At 30.3% G+C, this 27170-nt stretch overlaps 1 protein-coding gene across 1 annotated transcript in view; it reads left to right on the top strand.

The window, feature by feature from the left end:
• The first annotated feature begins 4712 nt into the window (after nucleotides 1-4712).
• Nucleotides 4713-27170, top strand: part of LOC142223816 (putative phospholipid-transporting ATPase IIB) — a 120946-nt gene continuing 98488 nt past the window's right edge. Inside the window, exon 1 of the mRNA XM_075293661.1 lies at nucleotides 4713-6199. Coding sequence (XP_075149776.1) covers nucleotides 5448-6199 — 752 coding nt within the window. The 5' untranslated portion in view covers nucleotides 4713-5447. The remainder of the gene's footprint in view (nucleotides 6200-27170) is intronic.

Consider the following 27170-nt stretch of genomic DNA (forward strand, 5'->3'; position numbering starts at 1 on the left):
AAAATCGCTTTTTCGAATTTGGACATGAAAATCTAAAAAAGTCGAAATCGATTATATACCCAAAAATAATCGCAAAATCGATTTTAGATTTTCAACTAATTTTTAATTTTGACCATCAAAAATCGATTTTAGATTTTGGAACTAGAAGAATAAAAATTATGATTTTATTAAATAAAATATCAAATTGGTGAAAATGAATCCTTTGTGTTTTCAATTTCCTTGAATTTATAGGGTAATTATTTGGGGAAATAAAAATTAACGATTCGCACATGTTAAAAATTTTATATTGAACATTTTAAAAATATATTAAACAAATTTAAAAATTAACATGTTTGAATGGAACACTAATTTTTGGCTTTTCTTACCAAGTATTGTTAATTATATTCACCAAAAGAAAAATAGATTGCATGAAATCGAATATTTTGTAGAATCATTATTTCTATGAAAATCGATTATATAAAATCGAATATTCGAATTTTCATTGGTAAAAATAATCGAAAATAGATTTTTGATTAAAAGTCAATAATCGAAATTTCGAATAATCGATTATTGGTTTGTACTACAGATCCCTAGTTTATATAACTATAGACCGATATGGACCTAGTTTGACATGGCTGTTAACGGCCTTATATTAGCACAATGTACAAAACTTCAACCGAATCTGATGAATTTTTGCTCCTCCAAGAGGCTCTGGAGATCAAATCTGGGGATAGCTTTATATGGGGGCGGCACAAAATACAAACTTTCAACTGAATCGGATAAAATGTACTCCTCCAAGAGGCTCCGGATGTCAAATCTGGGTATCGGTTTATATGGGGGCTATGTATATATAATTATGGACCGATATGGACCAATTTTTGCATGGTTGTTAGAGACAATATACTAACACCTCATACCAAATTTCAACCGGATCGGATAAATTTTGTTCCTCCAAGAGGCTCCGGGGTTGATTTATATGGGGGCTATGTATAATTATGGACTGATATGGACCAATTTTTGCATGGTTGTTAGAGACCATATAACATAGTAACACTGCGTTCCAAATTTCAGTCGGATCGGATGAAATGTGCTACTCCAAGAGGCTCCGCAAGCCAAATCTGAGTGCCGTTTTATATGGGATCTATACATAAAAGTGGTCCGATATGGCCCATTTGCAATACAATCCGACAACTACTTGTGCCAAGTTTCAAGTCGATAGCTTATTTCGTTCGCAAGTTAGCGTGATTTCAACATACGGATAGACGGACGTAGCTAGATCAACTCAGAATTTCACCACGAGTAATATTTCGATGTGTTATACCCCCCACCCCATCCTATGGTGGAGGGTATAAAAATTGTGTGTTATGCACTGACGAGTATTTTCAGTGTAGAATTTCATAAAAAGTGTACAAACTCTCATTGAAAACCAGTTAGTTGAACACCCCAGTTATTTATTGATATATCTTTTAAAGGCCGGTACTCTGTTCGGTTTTCGCGTTGAAACTCCATACAAAACCAAAAAATGCGAAAAATTTGCGAAATTTTTTCCATTTGTGATACTTTGTTTTTCGTGTTGAAAAACTGACGTTTATAGCACGGCGCCATTTGCAATGTGAATTAAGAAATAATTTATTTATTAAAAACTAATTGTGCGGATTTATAAATCAAACACGGACCATATTTTTGTTCCGAAACTATACAAAGGATCAAAGGAATAGCAGATCAATTGCCCAAGGAAAAATAAAATGTTATTTTGTAAAAACAAGCAACAACCACCAACTTAATCCAATATCGCTCCCTTTAAAATAGCGCTCCAAGCTACCTAAAAAACGCCGCTTTCTATGTGCGAAATAATGGTTTCCATAAAAATTTTTCGCAAGAATGAACATAGTACCGGCCTTAAGAGGGGTTTCAATCCCTGTCTGCATTTCAAAGTTCGATTTTATCTCCATCGCTTCCATATACTCTAAAGTGACACTATAACAATCGCCAACTGTGATGGGGAAATATACCAACAATAGGGCTGTTTTCTTTTAGCACTGGATACAACATTTGTATGGGCTATCCAGAACATCGTTGCTCTGGTGTTCTATCCAGAACATCTCATCAGAGCAAGTCGCGCCGATGTTGCCAGATTGTATTTTGATAAAGTGACGCTTCTTTGATTCACAATAGCAATTTATTGTGACTACTTTATCGAACAACATGAAATACAACGTAAATATTTATTACTATATGAGCATTTCACACGTTAAAGATGCAAGATTTCACTTCTTTTCTGTGATTGTTTTTAAACAGCTGATGACAGTGTTGCATATTTTTGGAGATGTGCTGGATAAACGAGTATTCTGTTTTCTTTTAGTCCTTCAGGGCTTAGGGTATCCAGTGCTAAAGGAAAACAGCTTCTTTAAAATTCTTTGAAGAAGGCCAAAAATTGTTGTCTTCCATTTTGAATAAATTGATATTTTTTAAATATTTCCCCGAAGATTCTGCCTCAATCAAAGATAAACACATTGGCTGCCAGATGCTGGAATTTCAGTATCACATGGAATGCGACAATAGCTGGGGTGGATTTAGCAGCAGTGACATTCGAAGTGATCTCCCTGCCAGCATTTCAAAGTTCCATTTCATCCTCATCGCTACCACAGACTCGTAAATGTCACCACAACCATCGCGAACTGTGATGGGGGAAGCATATCAAAAAGTACAAAATGTACATGAAAGTATTTTGCCATCACTACTGTTAGAAGAGCCATTTTATTGTGAAACGCCAAGCGCAACCAGTTTGTTATATTTTATTTAAATAAACACGAAAATAAAGTTCTGAAAACATAGATATTACGCTTAAAATTGTGAAAGGTATATGGTGAACAATTTTCGACTTTCCAAATAGAATAAAGTGATCGTTTTTCAAATATTTTGTCACGCACGCTGTCTCCATCGAAAATAAACAAACTGGCTGATAGACGCTGCAATATGTAACTTGCTACTTAAAACTCAACATCATTATTTTATTAATGCAAAAAATTATGTTAAATGTGATGAGATAAACCGAAAAATATTATATATTTATAAGAAATTATAAATGTTTAATCAAATCAATAAACATCTACACAATCGTGTTTTACTTGACCACAATGATTCTTCTACAATTACCTTAAAATATACTTTTTCTGATAGTTTGCAGGGGTTCTTATTGGCGTCCTTCGAAATTGGTCTAAATAGGCACCTAATAATTGCACTGATGAGAAACTTTTTCATAGTAACTTGGCGTGGTACAACTTCTCAATAGTGACGGCGCTTTTCCGACGAGTTTTTGATGTCGTATATGATTGTTTTCGACGTAGTGGGGATTCTCAGAAGCGCCCCCAAATTCAAAAAATGTTGGCAGGGCTGTGACATTTGTATTTTTTTTTTTTAAGAAATTACGAAATGTACCGATATATTATCTTATTTATTATAATTACTACCTGCTTTATATTGAGCTGTTTTAATAATGTAGCCGCGAAAAGCGTTACTTTTAGAAAATCTTATATTTATATATATGAAAGGCCCTTATTCGGTATTCTTAGTTGTTTTGATATATAAGTTACCCTTTAATTTAGTAACTTGGGGTGGGACAACTAACTTGGGTGGGGATTCTAAGAAATTCAACAAAACAAAAAATACAGGCACATAAATATATTAATAATTTTTGTCAAATTGAAGAAATCTATATATTTTTTTTAAAGAAAATTTCATATTTTGAATGGATAAATTGGAGTTAAACAAATTATTCGAATGTCTTGAGCGCTGTACGAAATTCAAAACAGATACAATTTAGAATTTTAGAAAATTATGAACACAATTTAAGTTACATTCACCCATTTTTGGAAAATATGAACTATTTTTTGCGAATTGCGAATTTAGCAAAATTGTGTACTTCATGTCATTAAAGTAAGCAAAATAGTAGGAAAGTTTTATCACATTTGGCAAAATTTATCTAAAATTCTTTAAAATAAGGGCTGTTTTCTTTTAGCACTGGATATGCTAAGCCGTTAAGGACTAAAATAAAACAGAGTACTCGTTTGTCCAGGACATCTCCAAAAATATGCAACACTGTCATCAGCTGTTTAAAAACAATCACAGAAAAGAAATCTTGCATTTTTAATGTATGAAATGCTTCAATTAGTAATAAATATTTACTGCTGCGATTATTTCTGACACTGTATCACTTTGAATTTCATGTTTTTCGATAAAATAGTCAGAATAAATTGCTATTGTGAATCGAAGAAGCGTCACTTTATCCAAATACAATCTGGCAACATCGGCGCTACTTGCACTGATGAGATGTTCTGGATAGAACACCAGTGCTACGATGTTCTGGATAGCCCATACAAATGTTGCATCCAGTGCAAAAAGAAAACAGCCCTATAATTATAATAAAATAGTTAAATCGGTCAAAGAAATTTCTGTTGACTTTTTCTAATTGTACGTACGCCAAATATTATAACGCCGGCAAAACTATTGGTTGTCATCCGCAGATACGTTTGAAGTGCGCCACTACGTTGTAATTTAGGTTGTTTAGGTTAACTCAACAATGACACAAATATACGATTTTTACTCTCTCTCCCACACCAATTTCGGACTCAAAACTACAGCTGTTTTTGGCAACTGGGTTGACATATCCCCAACAATAACTTCGCAGTTTATATGTAAGATTGTTTGTATGGAGTGTACTCGCGAAAATAGTGAATATACGATTGAAAAAAATGTAGAAATGGGCCACTAAAAATTAATAATTTACTATAAATTGTTATTGAAGAAAGACAATAAAGACTGAAACTCAGTTGAATGATGTATAAGTAAAACGAAAAAATATTGTCTCAATGGAATGAACCAACAACAGTTTGCTCGACGACTGGCTACATTGGGTGTATACGAAAAACTAGGAGAGCAAAAATAGTTTTTGGTGTTTTTCTGAATGAATATAGTAGTGATTCCGTGTCGAAAACAGAAGTTCTATAATATTGCTAGTAATTGAGTAATAATTCCGGCCAGATAAGACTTATCAATAACCAACCGACCATTGATCAATAAAACAGTAGTGAAGTGTAGCAATCAATTTGGTGATGTGCAATTAACCAATAAAACAAAATAAATAAATGAAAATGTTAATATTACCATGCCGCGGAAACATGTGCAGCTATCGCATTTAAATTATTAAATTGTATACTATTTAAATAGCCAACAACAATAACCACGTACACAAAGTTATATTAGTCATCTATTTGGTTGGCAGATCAGACAGACAATTGTTTTTTTTGCTTTGTTGTTGTCTTTCTTGAAGGAAACCAAAGTATCTGTTTGCAGCCAACTTTAAAACACCACCCACCCCCACCACCTGTTTAGCCCATTGGCACATACCGACGCACAGACACACGCACACACACACACCAACGAGACAAAATCAAAAACACAACAAAAATATGACATTTGACAATGATGTACCTTTGAGAGATTTCGAAGAGTCTGATGACAGCGACTCGGAAACTGAATTGCTCATACGCCACCATGATGGTAGAAGAACAACCACAAGCATACAACCACATGGCTCTCTCTTCTACTCAACAACAACAGCATACGATGGGGGCAATCGAAAGACCAATTTTCTCAGTCAATTGTTTGATATTGTTGGCGGCACATCGTCCAAGTTTGAGTCGCGCAATACGAATAGTAGTACCCAACAAACAAAATACAATAATTCATCATCATCACGATTTGGGGGTGAGAATCCAAGTGGTGGTGGAGGTGGTAGCGCTCAGATCCGTTTCAGAAATGAACGCAGTCGTGAACGCTATTCAACACAAGCGGCTAATATTACAACGGGGCTAAATAATGCGGCTCAAGCCACCGCCGGAAAATTCGGTAATCACAACAATAATTCGTCGTCCTCCTCGTATAGTCTAAATTTTGAAACGGGTATGACGGGCACATATAATAATCATTATAGCGATTCAATGCAAATGTCCACCATGGAAACCCAACCAAAAAAATCAGCAACCGCACCTACCTCCCCGGCATCGATATCGGTCGATGGAGCCGCCACAGTAACGACAACGGTAAATGGGGCAAAAACGGTCATTGATCCGGATAGTGGTTCCGCTGTATATTATCAAAAAAATCGTCGAAAAAGTAAAAAGCGTACCTTTGCCAATATGTGTAGAATGTGTTTGTGTGGGTGAGTAAAAAATCGGAAAAAAGATGAAATTACCATAAATTATTTATAAAAAAATCAAGATCTAAAGCTGAAGCTGAAGCTATGATTGTTTGTTCTTCTCATAACAAATCCCCTTCACCAGCACTTATCGTGTTTTTTTTTTATATGAGGTGCTATGGTAACAAGCTAAACAAGTTTACCGCTGAAATTTATTGAAAAATCAACAGAAAAAGGGGCAATTAAAAATTACTCTACGAGCATATGTGTTTATTCGTTAAGAAAAAATAATAGTTATCATTTCTTAAATAATTAAGTAAAACAATGTAAGTGTGAAAAAATACAAAAGTTCAATAAAAGTTTACATAAAGTAAACAGAGCTGTGCTATCAGTATGATAAATTAAAAAAAAATTAATTAAATATTACTTACAGATATCAAAAATTCGATAAAGATTAAAAAAATTGTAAAGAAATGTTATGAGTTTTAAAACAAAAAAATAAATGATGTATTTACATGATATAGTGCAAAAAAAAAAATTAATAAATTATATATAAACTTAAAAATTACAAAATATATCACATTATGTGAATCTTAAAAAAAAAAATAAATAAATAAATAAGTTGTTTCAAATTTTAGGTATTAAATATTTAGGTTATACGCTAATATGTTGTGTTTAAAATGCCCTTTTATCTAATTTTCTAAAATTTAAGAGGTAAGAACAGAAATTCAGAAATATTACGAAATTCGTACTAACGAACTAAACACTTAAATGTAAAGTCTTACAATCAGCTGATTTCTAATACGTACATCAACTTCATGGCCGAATAAAGAGGTTTAATCACAATTACAAAAACAAAAATTTCAATATGTTGTTTACAATTTTAAGAAGTCAAAATCAGCTGATAAAAGATTCGTATGGCATTGGTAAAAGAGGCAATTATTTATTCTTTCAATTGTCCTGAATAAAATAATTCAGCCATGATCAACTTGTAAAATATACAAACAAAGAGTTGCCCTATTTTAACAATTTAAAAAGTTATTTGAGACATTAACAAGTATATACGGCCGTAAGTTCGACCAGGCCGAATCTTATGTACCCTCCACCATGGATTGAGTAGAAACTTCTAAGAAAGACTATCATCCACAATCGAATTACTTGGGTTGTGGTATCTTAAAACTTCTTAACATCGTTTTCTAAATTGCGAGTTAGTCCATACGTGGTATATATTAGACACAAAAGTTATGTATAGTTAAGTCTACAAATAATTACGAATTGATATGGACTTTTTGCACGGTACGTAGAGATCCATAATTGAAATACAATTATGAACTTGATATGGACTTGATAACTATAGACCGATATGAACCTAGTTAGGTATGTTTGTTAACGGCCATATACTAGCACAATGTACCAAATTTCAACTGACTCGGATGAAATTTGCTCCTCCAAGAGGCTCCAAAACCAAATCTCGGGATCGGTTTATATGGGGGCTATATATGATTATGGACTGATTTGGACCATTTTTGGCATGGTTGTTAAATATAATATACTACCACAATGTACCAAATTTCAACCAGATCGGATGAATTTTGCTTCTCCAAAAGGCACTGGAGGTCAAATCTGGGGATCGGTTTATATGGGAGCTATATATAATTATGGACTGATAGGAACCAATTCCTGCATGGTTGTTGGACACCATATACTAACATCACGTACCAAATTTCAACCGAATAGGAAGAATTTTGCTCTTCCAAGGGACTCCGGAGGCGAAATCTGGGGATCGGTTTATATGGGGCCTATATATAATTATGGACCGATATCGACCAATTTTTCCATGGGTGTTTGAGGCCATATATTAACACCACGTAGCAAATCAGATGAATTTTGGTCTTCCAAGAGGCTCCGGAGGTCAATTATGGACCGATGTGGATCAATTTTTGCGTGGTCATGAGAGACCCTATACTAACATCATGTACCAAATTTCAGCCGGATCGAATGAAATTTGCTTCTCTTAGAGGCTCTGCAAGCCAAATCGGGGGATCGGTTTATATGGGGGCTATATATAATTGTGGACCGATGTGGACCAATTTTTGCATGTTTGTTAGAGACCAAATACTAACACCATGTACCAAATTTCAGCCGGATCGGATGAAATTTGCTTTTCTTAGAGGCTTCGCAAGCCAAATCGGGGGATCGGTTTCTATGGGGGCCATTAGCGTAGCTCGACAATTTTCCTAGGGGGGGGGCTATAGCCCCCCTAGCTAAAAATTTATAGACTGAACTTATAGGTTCAATTAATGTTTTATTTCATAAAATTGAATAAAAAATTAGACATCAAAATAACTTGACAATCAATTTATAATAAAGCAACTAAAAGTAGTTCCACACTTTACCCAGCAAAAAAATTGTGAGTTGTTCTAAAGGCACAACTTTAAAAGTACTTCCAAAAATGTCCTCAATTATTTTAACTACGCAGGAAGTTTTTTTTACTTTCATATTTTAATGTGTAATTTTTTGTTTTCTTTTTTTCAAATAGTTTAAAAAAATTTTGCCACAAAACTGATAAATCCATTATATCGAGGAAAAACGTTTCAAACAAGTGTCAGAATGCATTAAAAATTATAAAAACAATATAAAAATTATTTATTTGGAAAAGTATCACAAAAATTTTTAATTCACATTCAAAACACTGCATTCGGATCTCACCTTAAGAAGTGATGCAAATGCATTGCAACGGCTGATGAAACGGTGGACATTTGTCCTATGACAAGCTCATATTACATTCATTGCTTTTCCGCCAATTTTGCACCACTTCTAGACCCAAAAAGAACATTTTCACTACTTTTTTCGAGACGCTTTTTCACAGCATTATTAAGATATTAATTTATGAAAGAATAGTTTTAATATCAATTACTATTTTTTTAATTAAATTGACTAAACTAAATCAATCATAAGTTCAACCACAGCTTTATTTCATAAATATCTGACTTCAAACATTGCCATCGGCAACTGCTACCACAACCCAAGTAATTCGATTGTTCATGAAAGTCTTTAGCGGAACTTTGTGCGATTCTATATACACGTTTAATTTTTATAAAAATTAAAAAAAAACTATTGACATTTATTGAAAAATTCTGGGGGGGCTAAAATTTTTCTGGGGGGGTCTAAGCCCCCTCCCCAAACTTCCTACGCTTATGATGGGGGCTATATATAATTATGGACCGATGTGGACCAATTTTCGCATGGTTGTTAGAGACCATATACTAACACCATGTACCAAATTTCAGCCGAATGGGATGAAATTTGCTTTTCTTGGAGGCCTCGCAAGCCAAATTTGGGGGTCCGTTTATATGGGGGCTATACGTAAAAGTGGACAAGACCGTATATGGAGGTATTATCAGTAATGATGCAAAAGCAATGTTACTTGTCATTACTGGATTATTTTTCTTTTAAAAGCGCCTAAAGTTGCCGGAAAGTTCTTATAATCGGAGAAATAATAGAAACAAAATTTTGACAAGGTAAGGTATAGTGGCAGCCCGATGCTAACCATTGTTCCACTGCGGCTCCCAAAATTTTGTTAAAATTTTCTATAGAAATCAAAGTTTGAAACAAAATTTCATGTAGAAATAAAGTTTTGACAAATTTTTCTATAGAAATCAAATTTTGACAAAATTTTCTATAGAAATCAAATTTTGAAACAAATGTTCCTATAGAAATAAAATTTCTTCTATAGAAATAAAATGTTCTTCTATAGAAATAAAATGTTAACGAAATTTTTCTGTAGAAATAAAATGTTGACAAAATTTTCTATAGAAATAAAATGTTGACAAAATTTCCAATAAATTTTTGATAAAATTTTCTATAGAAATATCATTTTGACAAAATTTCCTATAGAAATAAAATTTTGACAAAACTTTCTATAGAAACAACATTATTCATTAATTTATTGTTTATTTTAATCATACAGTAAATGTATGATAAAAAAGAAAAGGGAAAAGGCAAAATTTAGCAATAGTGTAAGAAACAACATTTTGACAAAATTTCCTATATTTTTACAAGATTTTCTATAGAAATAAAAATTTGACAAAACTTCAGTAGAAATAAAATTTTCACAAAATTTTCTATAGCAATAAAATTTTGACAAAATTTTCTATAGAAATAAAATTTTATAATTTTCTATAAAAATAAAATGTTGACATTTTTTATAGAATTAAAATTTTGAAAACATTTTCTATAGAAATAAAAAATCTTGAGATAATTTTCTATAGAAAAGGAATTTTAAAAAAATATTCTATGAAAATAAAGTTTTGCCAAAATTTTCTATAAAAAAATAAATTTTTACAAAATTTTCTATAGAAATGAAATTTTGACACAATTTTAAATAGAAATAAAAAATGTAGACAAAAATTTTTATAGAAAATAAATTTTAATAAAATAGTCTATGGATATAAAATATTGACAAAATTTTCTATAGAAATAAAATTTTGACAAAATGTTCTATAGAAATAAGATTTTGAAACAAAATTTCCTATAAAAATACAATTTTGATGTAATTTTCTATAGTAATAAAAAAACTAGAAATTTAATTGAATATCAACACTAAATGAAGAATTATTTTTTTTTGTTCTTTGTTTGTTTCGATATATTACCTCTGAATAACTCAATAATCACCATTTTGTGATATTCCCACAAACGAAATGTCACCAGTTTGGGGTTTGTCACAGTTTTAAATTGTTTCTAATAAAGTAGCTAAAGTTCAAATTGAATCTTCTCAAGCGGAAACGAAAGGAAATGAAAAGCAGTTTCTCGCCTTACTCATCAATGCCATAGATTTGAGTGTGAAATTTGATGACCTTTGCAGGCCAGTAAAACCTTGTGTGATAGAGTGGACTGAAATTCAATGGAACACACTTCAAGGATATCATAATCCATAGAAAATGTTCTATAAAAGAGAAGTGTCAATATTTTGTTTCGTATTTAATGGGAATTGACGCAATGATGTGATGTCTATTGTAAATGGTGTACTAGATTTAAATTTATGTTGTGTTGTTGGGTTTCTTAAAACCAAAAATAGTTTTCTACTAGAAACACTTGGTCAGCTAAGCCGCAAAATTAGTAAAACACCATCAACGAATGATTTTTTGTATAAATGTAAATTTAGTCATGATGACGATGATGATGAGGTTTTTGTTCCACTTGTATATATTTAGTAGTTGCTAATTATACCCAGCTAATAATTTTGCTGTAATATAATTTATTTGCATCTCCATTAGTTATTCAAACCATTAGCCCTCTCCAAGATGGTTTGACCACCACAGAGCTTCATATAATTTCAATGATATTTTTACTTTGGGAGCACTCCGAGTATATAAATAAATTTTGTTGTTCCAAAAAAATACCTTTTTTAGCTACTTGGAACTTCAAATTTCGAGCGAGAGAAGTAGATTCTTAGCAATTCTTAGAGCTAAAGCAGGCAATAAAATTAGCAATAAATAAAAAAATAACAACGTTCCTTAGAACATTGACATTGATTCCCAGAATGTAATGTCTCGCAGACAATCTCTACAGATTTAAGTACCCAACAAGACCAACGAAATTCTATTGGATTCATCCAAACTATAAAAAGATATTTTCGGAGACAATAAATTAACACACACTTGTGTAAGCAGATGTATCCTCAGAATTACAAAGCATTTGCATAACAATGTTAAATTATTTGTTAAAAGAAAATAGGAACTCTGGTAGGTATAAACGGATTTTGGTTTCCTCGGGTGTTAGAGAGATATTTTATTTTTAAACTTCCAAACTTGAAAAATGTAGAATAAAATATTTTGAGGAGCAAAATATATTTTTCCTCTAGAAATAAAATTTAGACAAAATTTCCTCTAGAAATAAAATTTAGACAACATTTTCTATGGAAATAAAATTTTGACACAATTACATCTCAAAATAAAATTTTGATAAAATTTCCTCTAGAAATAAAATATTAACAAAATTTCCTCTAGAAATAATATTTTGACGAAATTTTCCATAGAGATAAAATTTTGACAAAATTTTCTATAAACATAAAATTTTGACAAAATATTCTATAGAGATACAATTTTGACAAAATATTCTATAGATATATAATTTTGACAAAATTTCCTATAGAAATAAAATTTTGGCAAACATTTTCTATAGAAGTAAAATTTTGACAAAATTTTCTATAGAAGTAAATTTTTGACAGAATTTTCTATAGAAATATAATTTTGACAAAATTTTCTATAGAAATAAAATGTTGACAAAATTTTCTATATACATGAAATTTTGACAAATATTTCTATAGAGACAAAATTTTCAGAAAAATTTTCGTATAGATAAAATCTTGACAAAATTTTCTGTGGAGATAAAATTTTAACAAAATTTTCTATAGAAATAAAATTTTGAGAAAATTTTTAATAGAGATTTTGACAAAATTTTCTAAAGAGATAACATTTTGACAAAATATTCTATAGAGATAAAATGTTCACAACATTTTCTGTAGAGATACAATTTTGAGAAAAAATCATACAGAGATAAAGTTTTGAAAAAATTTCTACAAAAATAAAAGTGTGACAAAATTTTCTATATAGAGAAAACATGTTGACAACATTTTCTATACAAATAAAATTGTAACAAAATTTTCTATACAAATAAAATTTTGACAAAATTTTCTATAGAAATAAAATTGTCACCAAATTTTCTATAGAAATAAAATTTGGACAAAATTTTCTATGGAAATAAAATTTTGACAAAATTTTCTATTTAAATAAAATTTTGAGAAAATTTTCTATAGAAATAAAATTTTGACAAAATTTTCTATAGACATAAAATTTTGACAAAATTTTCTATAGAAATAAATTTTTCACAAAATTTTCTATAGAGATACAATTTTGACAAAATTTTCTATTGAAATAAAATTTTGAAAAAATTTTCTATTGAAATAAAATTTTGAGAAAATTTTCTATAGAAATAAAATTTTGACAAAATTTTCTATAGAAATAAAATTTTGACAAAATTTTCTAAGGAAATAAAATTTTGACAAAATTTTCTATGGAAATAAAATTTTGACAAAATTTTCTATTGAAATAAAATTTTGAGAAAATTTTCTATAGAAATAAAATTTTGACAAAATTTTCTATAGAAATAAAATTTTGACAAAATTTTCTAAGGAAATAAAATTTTGACAAAATTTTCTATGGAAATAAAATTTTGACAAAATTTTCTATTGAAATAAAATTTTGAGAAAATTTTCTATAGAAATAAAATTTTTACAAAATTTTCTATAGAGATAAAATTTTGACAAAATTTTCTATAGCGATAAAATTTTGACAAAATTTTCTATAGAGATAAATTTTTGACAAAATTTTCTATTGAAATAAAATTTAGAGACAATTTTCTATAGAAATAAAATTTTGACAAAATTTTCTATAGAGATAAAATATTGACAAAATTTCCTTCAGAATTTTTCTATCGAAATAAAATTTTGAGAAAATTTTCTATAGAAATAAAATTTTGAGAAAATTTTCTATAGAGATAAAATTTTGACAAAATTTTCTAAAGAGATAACATTTTTACAAAAATAAAAGTGTGACAAAATTTTCTATATAAAAAAAAAATTTTGACAAAATTTTCTATACAAATAAAATGTTGACCAAATTTTCTATATATAGAAAATGTTGACAAAATTTTTTATGGAGATAAAATTTTGACAAAATTTTCTAAAGAGGTTAGGTTAGGTTAGGTTATGTGGCAGCCCGATGTATCAGGCTCACTTAGACTATTCAGTCCATTGTGATACCACATTGGTGAACTTCTCTCTTATCACTGAGTGCTGCCCGATTCCATGTTAAGCTCAATGATAAGGGACCTCCTTTTTATAGCCGAGTCCGAACGGCGTTCCACATTGCAGTGAAACCACTTAGAGAAGCTTTGAAACCCTCAGAAATGTCACCAGCATTACTGAGGTGGGATAATCCACCGCTGAAAAACTTTTTGGTGTTCGGTCGTAGCAGGAATCGATCCCACGACCTTGTGTATGCAAGGCGGGCATGCTAACCATTGCACCACGGTGGAGGTAAAATTTTTAAAAAAAATTCTATAGAGATAAAATGTTGACAAAATTTTCTATAGATTTAAAATTATGACAAAATTTTCTATAGATTTAAAATTATGACAACATTTTGTATAGAAATAAAATTTTGACAAAATTTTGTATAGAAATAAAATTTTGACAAAATTTTCTATAGAAATAAAATTTTGACAAAATTTTCTTTTTTGTTTATGGTACCAGTTGTCGCTTTTGACCGCTTTCTACATATTTTTTAGTATTTTGGTGTAAAAATATGTGCTTGTAACATTTTACTTTTACTTTTTAATACGTTATTTTTAAGTGCAAACATTTGATGTTTGTAAACTAGTACACACAACAAAAAATTGCTTCCACCGAAACAAAATTTCCAGTCAAGGAAGTTTTTTTGTATTATTCCCAAACAAAAGAGCATAAAGGCCTATGATGATCAGTTTAGGACAAAATTAGGCAATGAATCCTCCTTTAGATCCTAATGACCATATTACAGGTAAAAAATACATACATATTACAGGATGTTAGGTAGTTGCAAATGTTATGAACAGGTCGAATCATACGATTCTTTACTTTTTGGGAAATATCAATATGTTATAACAACCCATTCATTCACCAATAAGAATTGGGAAATACCACTCCATAAAGACTAATTATTAAGTGGAACGTAAACTATAAAATTCTTATTATGGGAGATTTACCTAGATTAAGTTCATGGTAAGGTTAGTTGGATATGTTTTGAACAGCATTGTATCTGTCAGCTTTCAGATGAGCGATTTAGAAATGATAACAAGCTGAAGTTAGTTGCAATAGATATAAGTCACTCTGTGTAATCAGTTTATCAAAGGAAAAATAGTAGAATTAAAGTATAATTATTTTTTTAATGACAATAAAAATTTAAGCTATTATTTTCTCACTCATATTTTATTAAAACAGCTGATGACAGGGTTGCACATTTTAGTATGTTTCTAGATAAAGCGGTTTTAGTTTATTTCTACACAGCTGGGGTCACACTACTGAAAGAAAATACACCCCATTATACAAAGCAAGAAATGAAGAATTCTCTAACGGTTGCGAGTATTTTTCTTTTTTATTGGATAAGATCGTTTCCAAAAATATTTACCAATGTTGCAAAGTTCTACATATAGTTGATGTCTTTTCTTCCACCCTCTCATTTCGTTTGTTACACAACTTTGTTGGTAATTCTATTAACTAGCATTCATTGCAAAATTTACATTACTTTTGAAATCCATGCTAACTGAAGCATCCAAATTTTCATAGCTATCGCCTTTGGTTGATTCGTTTGTTGCCCAAATGAATCAAATGAAAATCCACCACAAACAAAAAACCATCACAAAAAAAAAACAAAATGTTGCCGGCATTTATTTCATATCTTTTCGGTTGCTCAAACAGCGCATTGCCGTTGTTTAGATAATCGAGGTGGAACAAAAAAACAGCAAGAAACCAGAAAGAGCAGCAATTGTTGATATTATTTAGCAGATATCAGATAGTAAAGTTGCCAGCAATTTTAGTACTTTTCTTTCAAATGGACTCTTGGTGGTAATTACGTTATAGCTAATACACTGGGAAGTATCGTATTAACTAAAGAAATAAACATAACCCAATTTCATAATGGCCTCTTATAATGACTGCACTAATTTCTGGGAAGTTTGTTTTTTGTTGTTGTTAAGTGTATGTGTTTTTCTTTGAGTTTTATCATAAATAAATAAGAAGTGAATTGACCTTTATTTGTTTAATATTATTATAATGTCATCATTAATTATTTATTTCTACATTTTATTGCAAAATTTTTCAATATTTTGCAATTGTCTTTACCATAATTTTTATAATTTTCATTAATTAATAGGAATGGGAAATATCTATGGAATTGGTGGAAATATCCACCAAATTTAAAAAATGATGTTGTTGATAAACCTTTGTCAAAATTTACATTCTATAGAAAATTATGTCAAAATTTTATTTCTAGAAAAAAATTTTTGTCAATATATTATTTCTAAAGAAAATTTTGTCAATATATTATTTCTATGAAAAATTTTGTCAATATATTATTTCTGTAGGAATTTTTGTCAAAATTTAAAAAAATAATGATGTTGATAAACCTTTGTCAAAATTTACATTCTATAGAAATTTTTGTCAAAATTTACATTCTATAGAAAATTATGTCAAAATTTTATCAAAATTTTATTTCTAGAAAAAATTTTTGTCAATATATTATTTCTAAAGAAAATTTTGTCAATATATTATTTCTATGAAAAACTTTGTCAATATATTATTTCATGTGTGTGAAGATAAATTTTAAAATTTAACTTTAACAGAGCAATTTTAACAGGTTAACAGAGCTATGTTAACGGTTAACAGAGCTCTTTTATGTAAAAAAATTGGAAATTTGAATTTAATTTTAGATTAAAACTTAAAAAATGGCGTTGTATGTGCATTAAAATTAAAAAAACAACTCAATAATAATAGAAAACACAATGAGTAATAACTAACTTAAAGGAATATTAGGAGTATATATCTCAGAACTGTTAAAGAATGGCTGGTTGCAAAAATAAGTGGTAATAAATTGATTTGTTTAAAGTATGAAATTGGAGATAGATAGGTTGATAAAACTGGTACCACATATAGCTCTCGTCGAGTACTATCAGAAAGTACAAGAGTTATATTCCAAATTCATTTCAGATGCAAGAAATTTTGAAATTTTAGAAATCTGGAATGGCACACTGTGCTGGAATGGAAAAAGATAGGTTAATGAAACTGGTACCACATATAGCCCTCGTCGAGAGCTATCAGAATATATACGTGTTGTATTCCGAATCCATTTCAGATTCGAGCAATTTTGAATGTAAAGTTAAATGATAAAAATCTAGAGTGGCCCACTGTGCTGGATTACAAATAGATAGGTAAATGAAACTGGTACCACATATAGGCCTTTTTGGACGCTATTAGAATCTACAAAGTTATATTCCGAATCCATTTCAGATTCGAGAAATTTTGACTCTAAAATTAAATTTTAAAAATCTAAAATGGCCCACTGTACTGGAATGGGGGAAAGATAGGTCAATGAAACTGGTACCACATATAGCCCTCGTCGAGAGCTATCAGAATATATAAGCATTATAATTCAAGTCCATTTCAGATTCGAGAAATTTTGATTCAAAAGTAAAATTTTATAAATATGAAATGGCCCACTGTGCTGGAATGGAGAATGATAGGCCACTGAAACTGGTTTCACATATAGCCCTCGTCGAGAGCTATTAGAATGTATAATCATTACATTCCAAATTCATTTCAAATTCAAGAAATTTTGAAATTAAAGTTAAATTTGAATTTGAAAAATATAAACTGGCCCACTGTGCTGGACACGAAAAAGATAGGTCAACCAAACTTCTACCACAAATAGCCCTTGTCGAGTGCTATAAGAATCTATAGGCATTATATTCCGAATCCATTTCAGATTCGAGAAATTTTGAAATTAAAGTTAAATTTTAAAAGTCTGAAATGGCCCACTGTGCTGTGGAATGGGGGAAAGATAGGTCAATGAAACTGGTACCACATATAGCCTTCGTCGAGAGCTATCATAATATGTAAGCATTATAATTCAAGTCCATTTCAGATTCGAGAAATTTTGATTCAAAAGTAAAATTTTATAAATATGAAATGGCCCACTGTGCTGGAATGGAGAATGATAGGCCACTGAAACTGGTTTCACATATAGCCCTCGTCGAGAGCTATTAGAATGTATAATCATTACATTCCAAATTCATTTCAAATTCAAGAAATTTTGAAATTAAAGTTAAATTTGAATTTGAAAAATATAAACTGGCCCACTGTGCTGGACACGAAAAAGATAGGTCAACCAAACTTCTACCACAAATAGCCCTTGTCGAGTGCTATAAGAATCTATAGGCATTATATTCCGAATCCATTTCAGATTCGAGAAATTTTGAAATTAAATTTTGAAATTAAAGTTAAATTTTAAAAATCTCAAATGGCCCACTGTCTTGGAATGGGGAAAGATAGGTTAATGAAACTGGTAGTACAAATAGCCCTCGTCGAGAGCTATCAGAATTTATAAGCATTATATTCCGAATCCATTTCAGATTCGAAAAATTTTGAATATAAAGTTAAATTTTAAAAATCCAAAATGGCCCACTGTGCTGGAATGGGGAAAGATAGGTTAATGAAACTGGGAGCACATATAGCCCTCGTCGAGAGCTATCAGAATATATAAGCATTATATTCCGAATAAATTTCAGATTGGAGAAATTTTGAAATTAAATTTTGAAATTAAAGTTAAATTTTAAAAATCTCAAATGGCCCACTGTGTTGGAATGGGGAAAGATAGGTTAATGAAACTGGTACCACATATAGCCCTCGTCGAGAGCTATTAGAATATATAAGCATTATATTCCAACTCCATTTCAGATTCGAGAAATTTTGAAATTAAAGTTAAATTTTAAAAGTCTCAAATGGCCCACTGTGCTGGAATGGGGAAAGATAGGTTAATGAAACTGGTACCACATATAGCACTCGTTGAGAGCTATCAGAATTTATAAGCATTATATTCCGAATCCATTTCAGATTCGAGAAATTTTGACTCTAAAATTAAATTTTAAAAATCTCAAATGGCCCACTGTGCTGGAATGGAGAAAGATAGGTCAATTAAACTGGTAGTACATATAGCCCTCGCCGAGAGCTATCAGAATTAATAAGCATTATATTCCAAATCAATTTCAGATTCAACAAATTTTGAAATTGAAGTTAAATTTTAAAAATCAAAAATGGCCCACTGTGCTGGAATGGGAAAGGTAAGTAAGAAATATTCGCAAATCTCACTGTGCCGTACTATAGCTTTGCAGATTTGAAAGAAAAACAGAATTCTGCAAGAATGGAAGGAGAGAATTTTTGGATTCTCTCTAGGAAGAGGATTTGCACTTCTGCACCTGATATCTATGCCGCAGTTCTGGTGCTAATAAGAAGCAGATCGTTATAGTAGAGTGGATTAGATGTTACTTATCTACCTTACAAATGAAAAGTCGATCATTTCTGTGGCAGTCCAATTGTTTGAATAAAATGGATAGAAAGACATTTATTACTGTTTTTGCAAAGACATATTATTTGAATGGCAAAGAAAATAAGAAGTTTAGTCTCAAAGATTTTACTAAATGGAACTCTAGTGTATTTATGACCGATTTTTTTGAAAAAATCAATCAGTGTGTGTTAGGTCTACATAATATGCATTTAGCACCTAACGACCGTCAAAGGAATAAAATATATACTCGTTTTAAAGCTACGGTAAGTTAAGTCGTCTTTGACAAATCCGTCATTAGGCATTTTTTACAAAACTATTCCTTAATTATTTTTAAATATATGCGTAAATAAATCTTGAACTAGTCCCATAACACTAAAAGAACAGCCATCTACATATACATATTTATATTGTTTTGGCTGTTTCCCGTTATACATAATGCTGGCAAATGTTCGACGCTTTGTTAGAAGAGTGAAAGAGTGAATTAAAGTGTGAGTGAACCAGACTTGCAGTTTCCAAAAGCAGAGAACTAAAGTCAATTGATATACATCAGGGATGGAAAATGCAGTACTATTGTACTTTTTTCAATACTTTTTCATCCAGGTCAGTACCTTAGTACCCCCGCGAATGATTTAGTACCTTTTGTGTAGACATTTATGTCAAAATTTTATTTTTATAGAAAATTTTCTCAAAATTTCATATCGATAGAATATTTTGTCAAAATTTTATTTCTGTAGAAAATTTGTTCAAATTTTTATTTCTATACAAAATTTTGTCATAATTTTATTTCTATAGAAAATTTCATCAAAATTTTATTTCTATAGAAAATTTTGTCAAAATGTTATGTCTATAGGAAATTTTGTCAAAATTTTATTTCTATAGAAAATTTTGTCAAAATTTAATTTTTAATTATCAGCAGAAAATTTATGAAGTACCATGAAGTACAACTGTGGCAACCTAGTCTTTGTAAGCAGATATAAAACTAAAAAAGATAGTTAAAGTTGATGAGTTGACAAACAAAATTTTATTTTCTCTAAAAGCCAGTCTAAAGGGATCTTGACAATAATCTTCAATTGGAATTATTGTTGAAATTTAGTGAAAAGTACTTTTTCGCTCCAAAAAATACCTTTTTTGTACTTTTTTAAAAATTGTATTTTCCATCCATGATATACATTCAAAAATATAACTTGTATGCTCCGTGTGTGCTTGTTACTCTCTACATACGAAATAAATTTCGAAATAAATTTAGAATATTACAATTATATATTTTGATAGTACTCAACGAGGACTATATGTGCTACCAGTTTCAGTTACCTATCTATTTGCAGTCCGGCCAGTGGGCCACTTTAAATTTTTATCATATAATTTTACATTCAAAATTTCTCAAATCTGAAATGGATTCGGAATATAATGCTTACATATTATGATAGCTCCCGACGAGGGCTATAAGTGGTACCAGTTTTATGAACCTATATTTTTCGTGTCCAGCACAGTGGGCCATTTAAATTTTTAAAAGTTAACTTTAATTTCACGCTTTCTCCAATCTGAAATTTATTCGGAATATAATGCTTATATATTCTGATAGCTCTCGACGAGGGCTATATGTGCTCCCAGTTTCATTAACCTATCTTTCCCCATTCCAGCACAGTGGGTCATTTTGGATTTTTAAAATTTAACTTTATATTCAAAATTTTTCGAATCTGAAATGGATTCGGAATATAATGCTTATAAATTCTGATAGCTCTCGACGAGGGCTATTTGTACTACCAGTTTCATTAACCTATCTTTCCCCATTCCAAGACAGTGGGCCATTTGAGATTTTTAAAATTTAACTTTAATTTCAAAATTTAATTTCAAAATTTCTCGAATCTGAAATGGATTTGGAATGTAATGCTTACATATTCAGATAGCTCTCGACGAGGGTTATATATGGTACTAGTTTCATTAACCTATCTTTTTCGTGTCCACCACAGTGGGTCATTTGAGATTTTTAAAATTTAACTTTATATTCAAAATTTCTCCAATCTAAAATGGATTCGGAATATACTGCTTACATATTCTGATAGATCTAGATAAGAACTATTATTGACGTTAATTTCATTCGCCTATCTTTTTACGATTTTGAAAAAATTGAATTTTTCTATTTTAAAATTTAACTTCAAAAATACATGAGGTAATGGGGAGACACTGCTATGTTATTTTTACAACATCTGTTAAGAGTCGAATCTGTAAACAAAACAAGAGAGCGAGTCTCATAGTAAAGTATGTTATGTTATGTTATTTTAATAATAGCGACGGATAACATATTTTGCTAAACAGTCACAGAGGTATATTTTAAAAGGAAAATATGTCTATTTTTTTATTAATTTTCGCAATATTTCGAAATAAATTTAGAATATTACAATTATATATTTTGATAGTACTCAACGAGGACTATATGTGCTACCAGTTTCAGTTACCTATCTATTTGCAGTCCGGCCAGTGGGCCACTTTAAATTTTTATCATATAATTTTACATTCAAAATTTCTCAAATCTGAAATGGATTCGGAATATAATGCTTACATATTATGATAGCTCCCGACGAGGGCTATAAGTGGTACCAGTTTTATGAACCTATCTTTTTCGTGTCCAGCACAGTGGGCCATTTAAATTTTTAAAAGTTAACTTTAATTTCACGCTTTCTCCAATCTGAAATTTATTCGGAATATAATGCTTATATATTCTGATAGCTCTCGACGAGGGCTATATGTGCTCCCAGTTTCATTAACCTATCTTTCCCCATTCCAGCACAGTGGGCCATTTTGGATTTTTAAAATTTAACTTTAATTTCAAAATTTTTCGAATCTGAAATGGATTTGGAATATAATGCTTATAAATTCTGATAGCTCTCGACGAGGGCTGTTTGTACTACCAGTTTCATTAACCTATCTTTTCCCATTCCAGCACAGTGGGCCATTTTAGATTTTTAAAATTTAATTTTAGAGTCAAAATTTCTCGAATTTGAAATGGATTTGGAATATAGTGCTTATAAATTCTGATAGCTCTCAACGAGGGCTATATGTGCTCCCAGTTTCATTAACCTATCTTTCTCCATTCCAGCACAGTGGGCCATTTCATATTTTTAAAATTTAACTTTAATTTCAAATTTTCTCGAATCTGAAATGGATTTGGAATATAACGCCTATATACTCTAATAGCTCTCGACGAGGGCTATATGTGGTACCAGTTTCATTAACCTATCTTTCCCCATTCCAGCACAGTGGGCCAATTGAGATTTTTAAAATTTAACTTTAATTTCAAAATTTCTCGAATCTGAAATGGATTTGGAATATAACGCTTATATATTCTAATAGCTCTCGACGAGGGTTATATATGGTACTAGTTTCATTAACCTATCTTGTTCGTGTCCACCACAGTGGGTCATTTGAGATTTTTACAATTTTACTTTACATTCAAAATTTCTCGAATCTGAAATGGATTCGTAATATGATGCTTATATATTCTGATAGGTCTAGATAAGAGCTATTATTGACGTTAATTTCATTCGCCTATCTTTTTACGATTTTGAAAAAATTTAATTTTTCTATTTTAAAATTTAATTTCAAAAATACATGAGGTAATGGGGAGACACTGCTATGTTATTTTTACAACATCTGTTGAGAGTCGAATCTGTAAACAAAACAAGAGAGCGAGTCTCATAGTAAAGTATGTTATGTTATTTTAATAATAGCGATGGTTAACATATTTTGCTAAACAGTCACAGAGGTTTATTTTAAAAGGAAAATATGTCTATTTTTTATTAATTTTCGCAATATTTCGAAATAAATTTAGAATATTACAATTATACATTTTGATAGTACTCAACGAGGACTATATGTGGTACCAGTTTCATTGACCTATCTTTTCCCATTCCAGTACAGTGGGCCATTTTAGATTTTTAAAATTTAATTTTAGAGTCAAAATTTCTCGAATCTGAAATGGATTCGGAATATAACTCTTGTAGATTCTAATAGCGCCCAACAAGGCCTATATGTGGTACCAGTTTCATTTACCTATCTATTTGTAATCCAGCACAGTGGGCCACTTTAGATTTTTATCATTTAACTTTACATTCAAAATTGCTCGAATCTGAAATGGATTCGGAATACAACACGTATATATTCTGATAGCTCTCGACGAGGGCTATATGTGCTACAAGTTTCATTAACCTATCTTTCCCCATTCCAGCACAGTGGGCCATTTTGGATTTTTAAAATTTAACTTTAATTTCAAAATTTTTCGAATCTCAAATGGATTTGGAATATAATTCTTATAAATTCTGATAGCTCTCGGCGAGGGCTATTTGTACTACCAGTTTCATTAACCTATCATTTCCCATTCCAGCACAGTGTGCCATTTTAGATTTTTAAAATTTAACTTTATATTCACAATTTCTCCAATCTCAAATGGATTCGGAATATACTGCTTACATATTCTGATAGATCTAGATAAGAACTATTATTGACGTTAATTTCATTCGCCTATCTTTTAACGATTTTGAAAAAATTGAATTTTTCTATTTTAAAATTTAACTTCAAAAATACATGAGGTAATGGTGAGACACTGCTATGTTATTTTCACAACATCTGTTGAGAGTCGAATCAAGAGAGCGATTCTCAGAGTAAAGTATGTAATGTTATATTAATAACAGCGAGGTTTAACACATTTTGCTACACAGTTACAGAGTTAAATTTCAAAAGGAAAATATTTCGTAATTTATTTCTAATTTTGACAATATTTCGAAATAAATTTAGAATATAGCAATTATATATTCTGATAGCTCTCGACGAGGGCTATATGTGGTACCAGTTTCATTGACCTATCTTTCTCCATTCCAGCACAGTGGGCCATTTCATATTTTTAAAATTTAACTTTAATTTCAAATTTTCTCGAATCTGAAATGGATTTGGAATATAATGCTTATATATTCCAATAGCTCTCGACGAGGGGTATATGTGGTACCAGTTTCATTAACCTATCTTTCCCCATTCCAGCACAGTGGGCCATTTGAGATTTTTAAAATTTAACTTTAATTTCAAAATTTCTCGAATCTGAAATGGATTTGGAATATAACGCTTATATATTCTAATAGCTCTCGACGAGGGTTATATATGGTACTAGTTTCATTAACCTATCTTGTTCGTGTCCACCACAGTGGGTCATTTGAGATTTTTACAATTTTACTTTACATTCAAAATTTCTCGAATCTGAAATGGATTCGTAATATGATGCTTATATATTCTGATAGGTCTAGATAAGAGCTATTATTGACGTTAATTTCATTCGCCTATCTTTTTACGATTTTGAAAAAATTTAATTTTTCTATTTTAAAATTTAATTTCAAAAATACATGAGGTAATGGGGAGACACTGCTATGTTATTTTTACAACATCTGTTAAGAGTCGAATCAAGAGAGCGACTCTCAGAGTAAAGTATGTTATGTTATATTAATAACAGCGAGGTTTAACACATTTTGCTACGCAGTCACAGAGGTAAATTTCAAAAGGAAAATATGTCTATTTTATTTCTAATTTTGACAATATTTCGAAATAAATTTAGAATATAGCAATTATATATTCTGATACCTCTCGACGAAGGCTATATGTGGTACCAGTTTCATTGACCTATCTTTCCCCCATTCCACAGCACAGTGGGCCATTTCAGACTTTTAAAATTTAACTTTAATTTCAAAATTTCTCGAATCTGAAATGGATTCGGAATATAATGCCTATAGATTCTTATAGCACTCGACAAGGGCTATTTGTGGTAGAAGTTTGGTTGACCTATCTTTTTCGTGTCCAGCACAGTGGGCCAGTTTATATTTTTCAAATTCAAATTTAACTTTAATTTCAAAATTTCTTGAATTTGAAATGAATTTGGAATGTAATGATTATACATTCTAATAGCTCTCGACGAGGGCTATATGTGAAACCAGTTTCAGTGGCCTATCATTCTCCATTCCAGCACAGTGGGCCATTTCATATTTATAAAATTTTACTTTTGAATCAAAATTTCTCGAATCTGAAATGGACTTGAATTATAATGCTTATATATTCTGATAGCTCTCGACGAGGGCTATATGTGGTACCAGTTTCATTGACCTATCTTTCCCCCATTCCAGTACAGTGGGCCATTTTAGATTTTTAAAATTTAATTTTAGAGTCAAAATTTCTCGAATCTGAAATGGATTCGGAATATAACTTTGTAGATTCTAATAGCGTCCAAAAAGGCCTATATGTGGTACCAGTTTCATTTACCTATCTATTTGTAATCCAGCACAGTGGGCCACTCTAGATTTTTATCATTTAACTTTACATTCAAAATTGCTCGAATCTGAAATGGATTCGGAATACAACACGTATATATTCTGATAGCTCTCGACGAGGGCTATATGTGGTACCAGTTTCATTAACCTATCTTTTTCCATTCCAGCACAGTGTGCCATTCCAGATTTCTAAAATTTCAAAATTTCTTGCATCTGAAATGAATTTGGAATATAACTCTTGTACTTTCTGATAGTACTCGACGAGAGCTATATGTGGTACCAGTTTTATCAACCTATCTATCTCCAATTTCATACTTTAAACAAATCAATTTATTACCACTTATTTTTGCAACCAGCCATTCTTTAACAGTTCTGAGATATATACTCCTAATATTCCTTTAAGTTAGTTATTACTCATTGTGTTTTCTATTATTATTGAGTTGTTTTTTTAATTTTAATGCACATACAACGCCATTTTTTAAGTTTTAATCTAAAATTAAATTCAAATTTCCAATTTTTTTACATAAAAGAGCTCTGTTAACCGTTAACATAGCTCTGTTAACCTGTTAAAATTGCTCTGTTAAAGTTAAATTTTAAAATTTATCTTCACACACATTATTATTTCTATAGGAATTTTTGTCAAATTTTTTTTTCTATAGAAAATTTTGTCAAAATTTTAGTTTTAAAGGTCAAAATATTATTTCTATAGAAAACTTTCACAAATTTTATTTTTATAGAAAACTGCCAAAATTTTATTTATATAGAAAATTTTGTAAAATTTTTATTTCTATAGAAGGTTTGTCAAAATTTTATTTCTATAGAAAATTTTTTCAATATATTATTTCCATAGAAAATTTTCTAAACATTTTATTTCTATAGAAAATTTTGTTAAAAATTTATTTCGTTCGTTTTGTTTTTTATTGTTGGTTTGTTCTTCAATCATATTTGTTGTTTTGATCTCAGCTTAGAACCATTGCGTTGACTAAACTACAAGAGTAGCTTAACCAACAGAGGAAAATAATGTTTGTCAAATTTATTTGGACAAAGACCTATAGACTGCAAGACGGTTGGAAGGACGCACGTTTCGGAATTACCGCAATCCTCATCAGCATCCCCTACTTGCAGCGAAACCAATTATCAGAATAAATTCGTGTAGTTCACTAAACCCAATGTGAACCACACTTAAACCTTCGGAAAAAAGGTTTATGATAGTCGGCTTTTGCAGAAATAAATCTTTGTACAAACATCTCTCTTTTCCTTTTATTTCGGTAAAATCCGACTATCATAAGTTTATGTATTTTTCTTTGAGTTTTATCATAAATAAATAAGAAGTGAATAGACCACTAGATAAAATACCTCAAGAATTAATCAATTTGGCAAGCAAAAATAATTTAAAGTTTTTCAAGGACATAGAATGCGTCCGGCAAAGCTAATTACTAATTACTGACGCTTGATTCCGAAAATAATATGACATTTGTAAGTTATATACTTAAGAACAATGTTTTTAAAATAACTAAAAAGTATCCGAATTATCCG

The sequence above is a fragment of the Haematobia irritans genome, chromosome 2 (genome assembly GCF_050003625.1).
Source record: "Haematobia irritans isolate KBUSLIRL chromosome 2, ASM5000362v1, whole genome shotgun sequence".
Classification (NCBI taxonomy): Eukaryota; Metazoa; Arthropoda; class Insecta; order Diptera; family Muscidae; genus Haematobia; species Haematobia irritans.